Here is a 13,183-nt window from a genome sequence, read left to right as displayed (position 1 = left end):
ATTGCTGGTCTGATGTGAATAATGTAGCATGCGGAAAAAAGAATTATTTCGCATAGCGAGGCGGTAAGAGAGTTCATGAGGAGGCAGATCACTAAACGTGTGTTCTACTGTAGCATTAGAAGACTTATTTACATGAGAAACTGGGAAACACAGGTAAAATGCGTAATTGGTGCAGGAAATCATAATGCTGAGAAATAATATGAAACATAGAAAAATGATACATCGGATTGAGTTTTGACTAACTCTCTCACTATGGGGGTCTATTTTATACATGTCAGAAACAGTCTAACCGTTTCACCTAGGGGAGGACTTAGACAATCAAACTGGCTGACTTATTTTACTAGACCTTAACTTGAGTTTATACTCTTGTTGCGGAGTTTTCTCTAACAGGGGAGGGTTTGTAGCAATGTCTTTTGCGGGACAGTCCTTGAGAACAATATTTTGGCAATCCTTCAAATCCTGGGAAATGTTCTTTGAGACGGGTTTCAGTCCATAAAACTTCTTCACGTGCGAAAGGTGCACCCAGCCTTTGCGACCTTCCAACTTCACGGCTGTACGGGTGGCGAGGAGGACCTGTCGGGGCTCCTTCCAGCGTGGCTCCAGCGGACTTGAGCGGTCAAAATTGCGGACAAGGACCATGGATCCTGGAACGATTTCATGCGGTGCCACCTCGGTATTGTCTGGAAATGCGGCGGCAACCTGTGAACGACAAGAGTTGAGGGCAGACATCAAGGAAGCTAGGTAATCTGTCAGCATATTACTTGAAACATCGGTAATACTTCGAGGTCTAGGTGTACCCCACATGTTAGGGGGGCGGCCGAAAACGACCTCATACGGGGACAGACCTGATCTGGAATGTGCGACCATGCGCATATAGAACAAGGCAACTGGCAGAGCTACTAGCCAGTCCACACCTTTCTCTTTACACACTTTAGCGATGCGGATTTTCAGGGTCTGGTTATGTCTCTCTACGAGACCGGCTGCTTCAGGATGGCGTACACAATGGAACTTCCACTGGTACCCTAACAAAAGGGAAACATGCTTCATCAACTCAGATGAGAATGGCTGGCCGTTGTCAGAATATACGACTCTAGGGAGTCCATAACGGGGGAAGAACTCACGAACCAACTGCTTGGCAGTGGTCGCGGCTGTGTAATCTGGGACTGGATATGCTTCTGTCCACCTGGACAAAGCGCATACAACTACAAGGACATACTTGAAACCTCGACATCGCTCCATCTGAATATAATCCATCTGGAGGACTTCGAAAGGGTGGTCAGGGGGCTGGAATCCACCTTGTTCCACCGGGACACTTTTACCTGGATTAAACTGACAACATATCATACAGGTACGGACTTTTTGCTTGGCTGCAGCTCGTAAATGCTTGTTGAACCAAATGTTCTGGATACTGTCTAACATGGCTTTTTCTCCTAAATGTGCTGGACTATGTGCGGTATTGATAATGACTTGAACCATAGAGTCGGGGAGAAACCATGTGGCTCTACCCTTCGTTAACCATCCTTGATCTGTCTGGACCCCTCCTTGTTCGGACCATTTCTTGATTTCTTCAGGAGTAGCATGTAACTGGATATCTATGACATCTTGTGTAGGGTCCTTAACTGTCATGCATGTAGTCGGATCTGGAGTGTGTGTCTGTGTTGGATTAACTGGAATGTCTGGAGTCTGTGCTGTAAGCTTGGCTGTGCGATCTGCTAGATCGTTACCTTGAGAAATAATGTCAGTAACTTTCGTATGTGCTTTGCACTTCATGATAGCGATAGATGTCGGTAAATGTATGGCATCTAACAGAGCTTGAATAAGGAGACCATGCTGAATCTTGGTTCCATGAGAAGTCATGAAACCTCTCTCCTGCCAGAGCACTCCGAAGTCGTGTACAACTCCAAATGCGTAGCGTGAATCTGTGTAAACATTAACTTTCAAGTTCTTGGCGTGTATGCAGGCTTGTGTCAGAGCAACTAGCTCTGCTGCTTGAGCGGACAGGGTGTCAATACGGTGTGTCTCAATAACTTCGGTGTCGGTAGTCACTGCATATGCGGCGACTAGTTCTCCTGTACTCGTTCTCATACATGAACCATCCACATAAAGTGTCAGGTCGGGATCTGGTAACGGAATATCTGTCAGATCTTGTCTGGGCTTTGTCGTAATGTTAACTACTTCCACACAGTCATGTGTGGCAGAATTCGAAGTAACTGATGGTAACAATGTAGCAGGATTTAAAACGTTGCAGCGTCTGATTTCTATGTGTGGCTGGAACAGTGTCAATTCATTACCTGTTAACCGCGCGATTGTCAAGTGCTGAGTCTGTGTTCGATTTAAAAGAACTTCCACGGAGTGTGGAACTTGTACTGTCAGGGAGTGTCCTAAGACTATGGAATCACTTTGTCTGATAGCTAGGGCTGTGGCTGCAACTGACTTGAGGCACGCAGGCAGAGCCTGGGCTACAGGATCTAATGTGCTCGAAAAATAAGCACATGGCTTGTATTGTCCTGCTTGATCTTGTGTGAGAACAGATAATGCTGTACCTTCCCGTTCAGTTACGAAAAGTGTAAAAGGCTTACTGTAGTCCGGTGTAGCTAGGACTGGAGCTTGGCATAGGGCTTTCTTTAACTCATTGAAACTGAGTGTATGTTCAGATGTCCAAGGGAGGACAGTCGATACGGCTGCCTCCTGTGTCGTTAACTGTATCAATGGCTTGGCTAGAAATGCATACTGAGGAATCCATTGTCTGCAGTAAGAAGTAAGGCCAATAAAAGCACGTACCTCCTTCTGGGTCTTGGGCTGAGGAAGACTCGCTATTAACTGGATACGGTCTGGTGTCAACTGCCTACCCCTCTTGGACAGTAAGTGTCCTAAGTAGACCACTTGCTGGACACAGAATTGAAGCTTAGAAGGGGACACCTTGTGCCCCATCTCGGCTAGGAAATACAAGACTGTAAGGGATGCTCGCTCGCAAGCACGTTCAGAACGGGCTGTGATCAGTAGATCATCGACATACTGGAGCAGGGCAGTGTCAGTTGGCATGTGAATGTTGTCTAGTTGTCTCTTGAGTGCTTGACTGTAAATACTAGGACTTTCTGTGAAACCTTGAGGAGCTCGTGTGAACATATAGCTCCTTCCATGTAAACAGAATCCGAAAAGAAACTGGCTGTCTGGATGAATGGGGACACTGAAAAATGCGTTCTTGAGGTCTATGACAGTGAAAAATGAAGCTTCGGAATCAATGGCTGTTAATAGGGAAGAGATATCTGGGACAACTGGATACTGAGGAATGATACATTTATTAAGCTCTCGTAGGTCAATCACTAATCGATATACTGGGGGTGCATTTGGATCAGTACGTTTCATGACTGGAATGATCGGAGAATTGCATACATTGGAGTCAGTTTCTACAACCACTCCTTGAGCCATGAGCTCGTCAATAATTTTGGATAAGGCTGCTACAGCCTCAGGTGGCAATCTGTACTGTCTGATTCGTGGTAACACTACACCTGGCTTAAGAGTCACACGATGGGGTGTGATTTGCATGTAACCTACATCAGTTGGACCTTGCGCCCATAAATGCTGCGGAACATTAGACAATCTGGGATCAAAATCTCGTAATACATAGTGACCCTTAAAGTCACGTAGAAACAATCGTATTCCCTCTGGGGAACAGCATATAACTGCACCTAATTCTTTCAGTGTTTTAATGCCTAATAGGTTTTCTGGACATGACTTAGTAAGTAACAGATCAGTGGTACGGGACAATGGACCTACTTCTAGAGTAACTGGCTTTGAAATTTCATTTACGATAGGTTTTCCTGAAAATCCAAGGGAAACATTTCTTGAGCCTGAGAGCGGAGCCCCTGGAACTTCGGCGTGACTAATTGTGGTCCTACTTGCCCCTGTATCAATCAAAAACTTTCTGTCTTTCCCTAATACTTGACTGTGAACATAGGGACCTTCTTGATCTACAGGTATCTCGATGAGAGGCAAGCCTACCTCCCTCTCTAGGCTGTTTCATGAATACTGTTGGTACTCTGGATACTCAGACTGTGCATACTGGTACATCTGCTGTGTGACGTGCTGTGTTGCAGCGATAGGCTGCGGAGCTGTAACTGTCTGTGGCGCATTCTGTGGCTGAGGAATCTGTGAAACTTGTTCTTGTCTAGGCGGACGTGGTCTTTCTTTAGTCTTACCGGTAGCTATATTATGTTTCAGAACTGCACACTCATTTATAAAATGACCTGGCTGTTTACAATAATTGCAGTTCCCTTTAACGGGAGCTGCAGGATGACTGGCTTGATTTGGACCCCTCTTCTGACTGTCTTGAGGAACAGATTGTGCAACTAGTACTTTCATTTTCGTGTCTTTCATACGTTTTCTCTCGTGTTCTTGTTCTTCCCTGATCCTATTCTGGTGGTATTGGAGCATCTGCAACATCTGGGACGGGGTATTAGCTTGCCAGGTACTTTCGACCTTCAAAACTCGATTTTTAATTTGTGGGCTTGAATTCTCGACTAATTTAGTAACAAAAAGGTGAGGGTATGACTCACTACTTGTCTTGAGGCCACTGTTGATGCTAAAACATTTCTCAAATCTGGAATAAAAATCACTAATATCTTCGTCTTGTTTCTGTTTACAGGCTGAGATTGCATCCCAGTCTTCTTTTCTAGTTGTCAATAATCTAGGTAAAACTTGTATTAATAATTTTGGTAATTCTTTACATTTCGCTCCAAGACCGGTACCTGGTACTCGTGCCTTATCTTCAGCTTCTAGAACTGCCCAATCGATCTTTTTCTCTCCCACCTCCCATTCTTTTTCCTTGAGCTTTTCATACACCCCTGCGGGCAGCAGAACCTTTAACATTTTAATTATATCTGGATACGTGTATTCTCCCATACGGAGCATGTCTTTTAATTCTCGATGGAACCCTGCTGGATCTTTATCATGACAGGGGATTAATTTCTTCATCTCTAGGAGTTCCATCTTTGTAATCGGAGTGTAAACAAACACTCGTTCTAGTTCGCCACCCGTTCCTCTAACTGGGTGGACTTCTCGTAACGGATTCTGTCTCTCCATGTAAAATGGTTTACTTTCTGGGGGTGAGACATGAACAAAATGCGGGTTCAAAAACGTTCTATATTTGTGACGCTGTTCTAGAATGACACTAATTAAATCGGTACCTAGACCTTTCCATCTATACTGGAGTAACTCGTTCAGGATATCATGTAACGGGCCTGGATCAGAGTGCTGACCCTCATACAATGTAATGAGGTGCTGAATCATATACATACCCGCCAGTCGTTGCTCGGCTGGGGGCATTTTCAGAAACATTTGTGCCACTATTTCGTCTGGAAAAGTGGTAGAATCAGTAATCCATCGGACTGCTGATCGGACTAGTTCTTGTTCATGCATGGTACTCAACTCACTGTAACCGATTCGTGATTTCAGAATGTGATCGGTAGCTTGAAACACTTGTTCTAGAGAACCTTGTTCTGGTGCTGGATGATGAAAAATAGACTTGTGTTCTAGGCGTAAATGACGATCTGGAAATCTAGATTTTCCTACATACGCTATTCTGTCGGGATTCTCGTCCTCTACCTCTTCAGTATCAGAGTTACTTTCTTTCTCGCTTACTTGTGCTGCTTTACGTTGATCGTGTAACCTTATTATTTCTTTACGGATTTTCTTGTACATACTCTCCATAGCACTGATGGTCCTGTGCTTACCCTCGGCTATATTATCACTCCACTTTGTCAGGGTTTTCATTTCAGCCGGATCTTTAGACGGGTAATCTTGTTCTCTTATTAGACAATTGATCAGAAACTTTAATATCATGAGCTGGGTCTCAGCTTTCCTTTGGGACATGACATCACTAATACTTTCTGGATCTTCCCCTGTACGGATGAAACGATATATTCTGTCTAGATCTTCTTTCATATTCGGTAGGGTGACTAGATACTCGGCCACCCTTCTTACACGTAATGAATATAAAACCATATTATCCTCGCCTGGGACTGGATCATAGCCGCATTCATTAAGGGCTTTTCTTATTTCTGCTACAGACTGATGTCTGGGCGTACGCTGTGACGCTTGCATATGTAATTCGGCTGTTGTTAAACGCTTGTGTGGCGGCGGGGTCTGAGGAGGACCTCCCCCTGCGGCCCCTAAACTAGAATCATCAACTGATGCTTTTCGTCTTTGCACGGCAGGAAGTTGAAATGCGGGCTGGACCTGTATGGCGGGCTGGACCGGGGGTACCGTAACAGGTACTCCGGTGTCTGGAGGAGCGGGAAGTGCCTGATTTACAGGGACTGGCGGAGCGCGAACAGGATTTGCATATTCTGGGACTGTGTCGTCCAAATAGGACGAAATGAAAATATCAGCTGCGGTCTGTTTGTGACGTAGCTTGGTCGGAACTAATGGTGGCGGGAAATTACTGGATGCCTCTGGGGTCGCTTTTGGCAAGCCCTCGGCAAGAAGAGGATACATACCCCTAATAAGGGCATGCCTCTGTCTGTCTGACTGTTCGGCTTTGACTTGTTCACCTATCTCGATTAGTTCTTTTTCATGTGCTCGTTCTAAGGATTCTCTACTTAATTCTGACTTTCTGATTTCTTTTTCGGTTCTTTTATGAGCTTCTTTGCGCCATAACTCGATGGCATCTTTCTGTGACTGTCTGGCTTTCTTTTTCCATAATGCCTCTTCTACTCGCATGATGCACTCGGCATCCCATGTACCCGATACGGGCCATCTATACTTTTCTTCCAACTGTTTGGTGTACTCTACCCATAAATCTAGATATAGTATGGCACTTATGCCATGCTTCTGATACATAAAATGACCTGGACTGTCCCTAGGCGGAACCGGAACTGCTGCTTCCAGCAGACCCTTTCTGGTTTTTAACTGACGTAACTTAGAAAACAAAGGCATGACTGGACTATAATCTAGACACAATACAATACACAATGAACACGATACTTATCCCCCATTCATACCACGACATTAAAATACATGAAGAACATTCAAAAATAACAGTTCGAACAGAATACTACCTGGAATACGGAACACAGAATACATGAATTTCCTCGAGAACAGAACTGACTGGAACAGAAACTAGGTGCACTGCTGAAACAGTACGAAACTTACCGGTCTCATAAAGAGACACGTCAGGACCCGCATCCACCGAAGTGGACACTTCGTTTGTGGGTCTGTGTACCACCAACCCATGGACCAGAGTCAATTAAATTGACCCTGTCTAGATACTACCCCAGTAATGGTACTCACCGGGCAGCAAGAACGGAAGGCCTCAGACTGGACTGGACCGCTTCGACGACGGACGACGAACTTCGGACTTCAGTTACGGGTGGACCTCCGGATACCTCGGACCTTGGACTCTCGGCTTGGGCTCTGGTCGGGACTCGCCGCGTTCCTCCACCGTCTCGTTTGGATGCTGGACCGCCTCCTCCGTCTCCTCCGTGGGCCTGAGGGATACTTGAAGCAGAAATATCTGCCGGTGCGCAGAAGAGTTCCGTCACGACTGCAGAGGGTCAGGGGGTCGGCGTGGCTTCACCGACGCGTGGGGAAAGGGCAAGTCCCTGTTCGGGCGCCATTATGTGGTAAATAAATAAATAATACCCTATTTTTGAATGAATAAATGAATAACAGATAGCTCAATAAATAAGAGTCAAGATTCGAGGTAGTAGGAGTTTTGCAGGTTTAATACAGCATAAGGACAGGAACAGGATGACCTGCACGGGAATAGGATGGCAGCTGCCGGGGACAGGATCGGGAATGACGGCGTCTAACTTTTAATAACAATACATGAGCATATATACATAACGCAAACACATAGCATTACATTGCAATAGGCGTAGCAGTGGGTGGAGCAATAGGCGTGACGCATAGCAGTCGTGAAAGATAAGGGTGAAAAGAGGTGTAACAGGGCGTATACATAGACATGTGATGCAAACGTAACAGAATATGTCATGAATGGGGCGGAAACCATGGAGGGGGCTACCTGAGGAGCCGGGACCTCTAACCTGATGGTGCGCGCAAACTAGCAATGACGTATCACTAGGAGAAGCTGGGGGCTTCGAACTCTGTGCTAGGAGCAGAGACTGAAGTCTGGAGAGTCAGGGCGACATGTACCTAAGCAGTATCTAGTATCTGATGTTTAGAGAACATGTTGATATAAACTAGAAGTCAGGAGGGGAAAGGCTAACTTGATTCTAAGACTGGACCATGCATTATTCTACATGTAGTGCGTGATGAAGAATATTAAATGACCATTAAATGCAGTATTTCTCTAACGTGGAGACGTGAAGGCTAGACAATGACGGAAACTATCGATGCGATTCAGTAGCTTTAGGAATGCAGAGAAGGAGGACTGAACTGATAACTGGAATCATAACATATTCTTGGCAGACTCAGAGGCAGAGCCAGGGTGAGCCGGGCACTGCGAGGCAGGAAGTAAGTGAAGGGTCGAGGATACAGGTGGGGGCTGTATCGCTCCTCAGCGAGGGTTCAGGAGACAGAAGCTGAATCTGGTGTCCGGGCCCTTTTGAGGCCTAGAAACGGGGACTTTATAATGGAATAACGTGCACACTGAGAAACGTGGCAACGTAACTTTACATAGGCCTGATATTCGTAGTATTCACGAGAACTGGAACTGACATACTAGAGGTGGACACAACTGTAATTGCGTCTTTAATCGAACATAGGGAATGCATATGCATATTTAATCATGCACACATAACATATGATGGATGACACGTAGGGACACAGAACATGGCAAAATTTACTTTTCCACAATGTGCATGGGTGTAAAAACCAAGAATCCCTCTAGGATAAAGTCAACCCTATTACCTGAAGTGAGAGACTATGGGGCCCGTCTTGGTCTCGAGATGGACACCCCAGGAGGGATGTCAGACCACTGCGAGCTGGAGGGTCTGCGTGCAGGAATCTCAGGGTCTTACGTCAGCGTGTCAGCATGGAAGTCCTTTTCTCCTCTGACTCTCTCAGCAAGATATGGTGTATATATACCCAAAGTGGTACCCCCTGGGTATATACCTTGCTGTGTCATGTCAGATTAGGATGACAGAAACAATGACCCTTATGCATAGTTATTATACAGGAGATGGGAGGCCTGCTGTGATTCCAAGAATCCTCATGCATAATGAACGAGGCTTAAGCTTTTCGGAGAAAACCCCATGTCATCTTTGGACATTACCGTAACTAGGTAAAAGATCAGTATTAAGAACCGTTATGCAGTGTAATGGTAGGGGAGAATATAGGTGAGAGTTTAGGTGACTACCGGCGCCTATATTGGGGTACCTATATGGAACATAACACAGCCTGGCAGAAAGCAAGGACAGGGACACTCAGTGTCAGCGTTGTCATAGCAGCCTAAGCCCTGGTGGAGTGGGCTATCAGCACTGGGCTAATGTTTGCCCAGTGCAGTTTTATTGATGAGGACTTTCCAAATCCACAAAGTCCTTATCTGTACAGCCTTCCCTTTTTTCGCCCAAGATGGCCCCAGTAAAATATTATCATCTACCAAATAGTCCTTGGTTTCTATCTATGAAAAAGCTAAAGCTCCCTTGGGTCCTAACAATGGAGTCCCTTCCCCTCCTTTGAAGGATGAGATGGAGCAAAGAATGCTGGCAGAGTGATGGACTGCCTAGCATGAAATGGAATCACAACATTTGGCAACAATGCCACTTTAGTTCTCAGCACTAATTTCAGAAAAAGGTGGTGTACGGCGGCTGTACTGAAAGTGCCCGACATTCACTCATGTAATCAACTGATGTAATTGCAATGAAGAAAACCGTCTTTAAGGTGAGGAGATGAAGATAACAGCTATGCATCAGCTCAATGGGCGTACTCATTAGAAACATCAAAACCAGGTTAAGGTTCTACTGTGGCATCTCAAAAGGTTTGGAAGGGAACACCTGGCAAACTTTTAATAAATAACAGATGATTTAAATAAGGAAAGTTGATCTGGCAACTGCAATAAGGCCAAAAGGGCTGAAAAACACCTTTAATAGTGTCCACTGCAAAACCTTGCTGGGCCAAATAAAAAACAAGCAGATGTCAGACAGCTTTACACATAACGAGTTGTTCTTATGACCGCTACACAAGGACACAACTTTGTCCCAGTGCTCTGCAAAAATGTATTTCATAGAAGGACGTCAGGTGGCAAGAATGACATTCATCACTTCGGGCAGCAGATTAAATGCAGTCAGTAGCTGCCACTCAGTATGCACATGTGGAGGTGTAGTTTGCTAGGTGGTAGCTTGATCGGAGGATAGATGCTCATGCCCAGGTGTGGGTCACACTCTCCTGGACCAATCTGGAGCCACTAGAATGACTCAGGACCAATTGGTCTTGCTCTTCTTCAGAACTAAGTACAGAAGATGCTTGAGAATGAAGACATACACGAGTCCCGTGTTCCATTCCAACCAGAACTTGTCTCCTAATGAGTTTTCATGTGGAAACTCTAGCCAGGGCTATCTCCACTGTTGGAAGATGCCCTGTGCCACCTCAGGATGTAGATACCAATTATGATCTGCCAGATGCAGCCTGCTCTGTGTTCGAATTGGCATTCAGGGACCCTGCCGTGTGGTTCATGATCAGGAAAACGCCTTGACACTCCAATCATCTCCAGGGGTGCTGAACCACCTGATACAGGACACATGAACCCATTCCACCGTGCTTTTTACAGTACCACATGGCTGTGTAGTTACCGAGGAGAACATGCACCAGCCTCCCCTTCATAGATGGCAGGAAGGCCTCCAGAGTCAGAAGAATGTCCCGCAACTACAGCAGGCTGATGCAGATCTACCCCTCTGCCAGAGACAAGAGTCCCGATGATGTTAAGTGGGTCACAGGAGCAATGCTTGGAGAAACATTTTTCCAGATCTAGTCTGGGTCTTTGTGAGTATTCTAAGGTGCGGCATCAGTGGTTACAAGTATACATCAGATTATGGTAATATAAAACACATCTCGTAGGAAACATTGAAATATAAAGAATTTCATGGTTCCCTGTGAAATATGGGTTTATTAGTCATAATGAAAACACCCAAACCACTATGCAGAGCATCACCACTGCCAGGGCTATAAGGATTATGGGGCACGGAGGACCATAAAATTATGTGGCACAATCTCTAGCAGTACTTGTATCCATTTAAACTAGAAACAACATTCTTTGTGAAATCCGCAAATTAAGTGGCAAATTCAGTACCTTTAGCAACAATTTATTCGTAAAGATTCTAATTTCAATCAGTGCCCACTCCTAGTCGTACTTTGCAGAAAGCAGCCTTTTCAACAACAACTTCACAAAATAAACATGTTATAGAAAAAATAGAAAATGGATAACATTTACAGCATGGTCTAATATTGAATTATGGAGTTCTGGTGACATATACAAATCACATGGGCTTCAGCCTTCTGGTGTACGATGTCACCAGAACTCCTCATTGGCAATATTGCACCATATTACACGGTTACCAGTTATGTATTTTGTATACATATATAAAAATACCATTACACATTAGAGTACCTGTCCAAGACTTCCCCATATCTTCGCCTGAATGGATGGATACATCTGTTTCTCATTTATTGTCATAGTGATTAGCTTGTCGAGGATAGCACTAACTCGCTGTCGTTTGGCTTCATCAGTGAGTTTACAGAAACGCACAAGATTCAACAACCAGGGTGTCATGTACTCGAGACAGAGGTGCTTCAGTTCAATACCTGCAATTTACACACTTTGTTAGTACTGAAACGGGGTAAATAAAAACTGGGATCAAAAATACTGCTATGGAATCCCAGTCTCAGGCACTTCAATGAAACAAACCCAGCATCATAAGTATTTTAGCATGTATTCTTTAGAAAATGCCAGTGCATGCTTGCACATCAGCCAAATAAGTTTATGGCAAGGCCCTCAGAGTAAATCTAGTACCAGGGAGCTCTCACAACCTGGGTAATGGGTGCTAATTAGAAAGTACAGGCCAAATTGCAAGCATTTAAAAGGAACAACAAATCTAATATTCCCTAAGCCTTTATATTTATTTCCTGTAAAAAAAATACAAAAATAAGCTTTTAATTACATTGCACAGATGGAAATTATTATGTGCAAGAAGCAGACACACAGAAATAAAGTTTGCACTCGGCCCTCTATCACATTCAAAACAAAAACTATTTCAAAATGCACTGTGACCATGCCATATACTGGTATTTTCCACTTTGGTTGAGTTACACATACACACTTGCATTAACATACTGTCAAGCTTCCCACATGGACTGTACTAAAAAGAATATGTTACTTACCCTGTAAGCATCTATTTGTACTGCATAGTGGTGTAGAAACATATGCTTAGCATTATCCTGCCATCTAGTGTTCGGCTCGGACGATTACAAGTTGTTTTTCTTTGAAGAAGTCTTCGAGTCACTAAGTATATAGTGTGTATTTATTGTGCATGTTCCTCGGCTCCTTTGTTAGACTGTGTTTGGCTCATCAGGTGAGCGTTGGAAAAGGAGCACTACAGTGACAGAATAGAGAAACATTTGTAGAAGTGTGAGTGTTGAATTTACCGTGCTAAATTCATTAGAAAATACTGCAACAAAAAGCTTCCAAGAAGGAGGGTGGGTGCCCATGAATCTACGGCACTACACACTATGAATAGTTGCTTACACGGTTAGTAACAAATTTCATCCGTAGCATGTATTGGCCGTAGATATGTATGCTTAGCATCGAATGTAAAGCAGTGCTCCCCTTTGCGGTGTTTAACATCTGGTTGAAGTACTCGTTTGAAATAGTTTTTAGGGCTCGCGAAGCGAAAGCCCTTTTGTAGGGGGTTTAAAAATGTACCTGGAAATTGCACATGCTCGTGCGTGTGCTTTTTATCTTTTGTGATGGGATTGGCTTTTGCCTGCTTGTGTTTCAGACACCGACCACGCAATAGGACAAAGGCGGGCGCATTGCTCCGCCCATGGCCTATTGGTGTCTGTTACCAGCACAGGATAACTGTGGTTTGCATTATCGTTCGCAGACGTGTGCACGATAATGCAAAACACATGGCTCGCAGCGGGGCACGGGCGTGCACCACTCGCTTGCTTGCCGCCGTCGCCACTCCCGATGTGTCTGAGGTTCAGAAAGTGCTGGTAGAGTATTAAG

General features: G+C 44.7%; 1 protein-coding gene across 8 annotated transcripts in view; it reads right to left on the bottom strand.

The window, feature by feature from the left end:
* The window catches only part of NF1 (neurofibromin 1), a 2,143,703-nt gene that overhangs the window by 489,930 nt on the left and 1,640,590 nt on the right, over positions 1-13,183 (bottom strand). For all 8 annotated transcript variants that reach the window (XM_078679713.1, XM_078679719.1, XM_078679717.1 and 5 more), the window contains one exon: positions 11,567-11,760. In XM_078679713.1, coding sequence (XP_078535839.1) covers positions 11,567-11,760 — 194 coding nt within the window. The remainder of the gene's footprint in view (positions 1-11,566; positions 11,761-13,183) is intronic.

The sequence above is a fragment of the Lissotriton helveticus genome, chromosome 3_1 (assembly GCF_964261635.1).
Source record: "Lissotriton helveticus chromosome 3_1, aLisHel1.1, whole genome shotgun sequence".
Classification (NCBI taxonomy): domain Eukaryota; kingdom Metazoa; phylum Chordata; class Amphibia; order Caudata; family Salamandridae; genus Lissotriton; species Lissotriton helveticus.
This window is presented reverse-complemented; position numbering and strand designations above follow the sequence as displayed.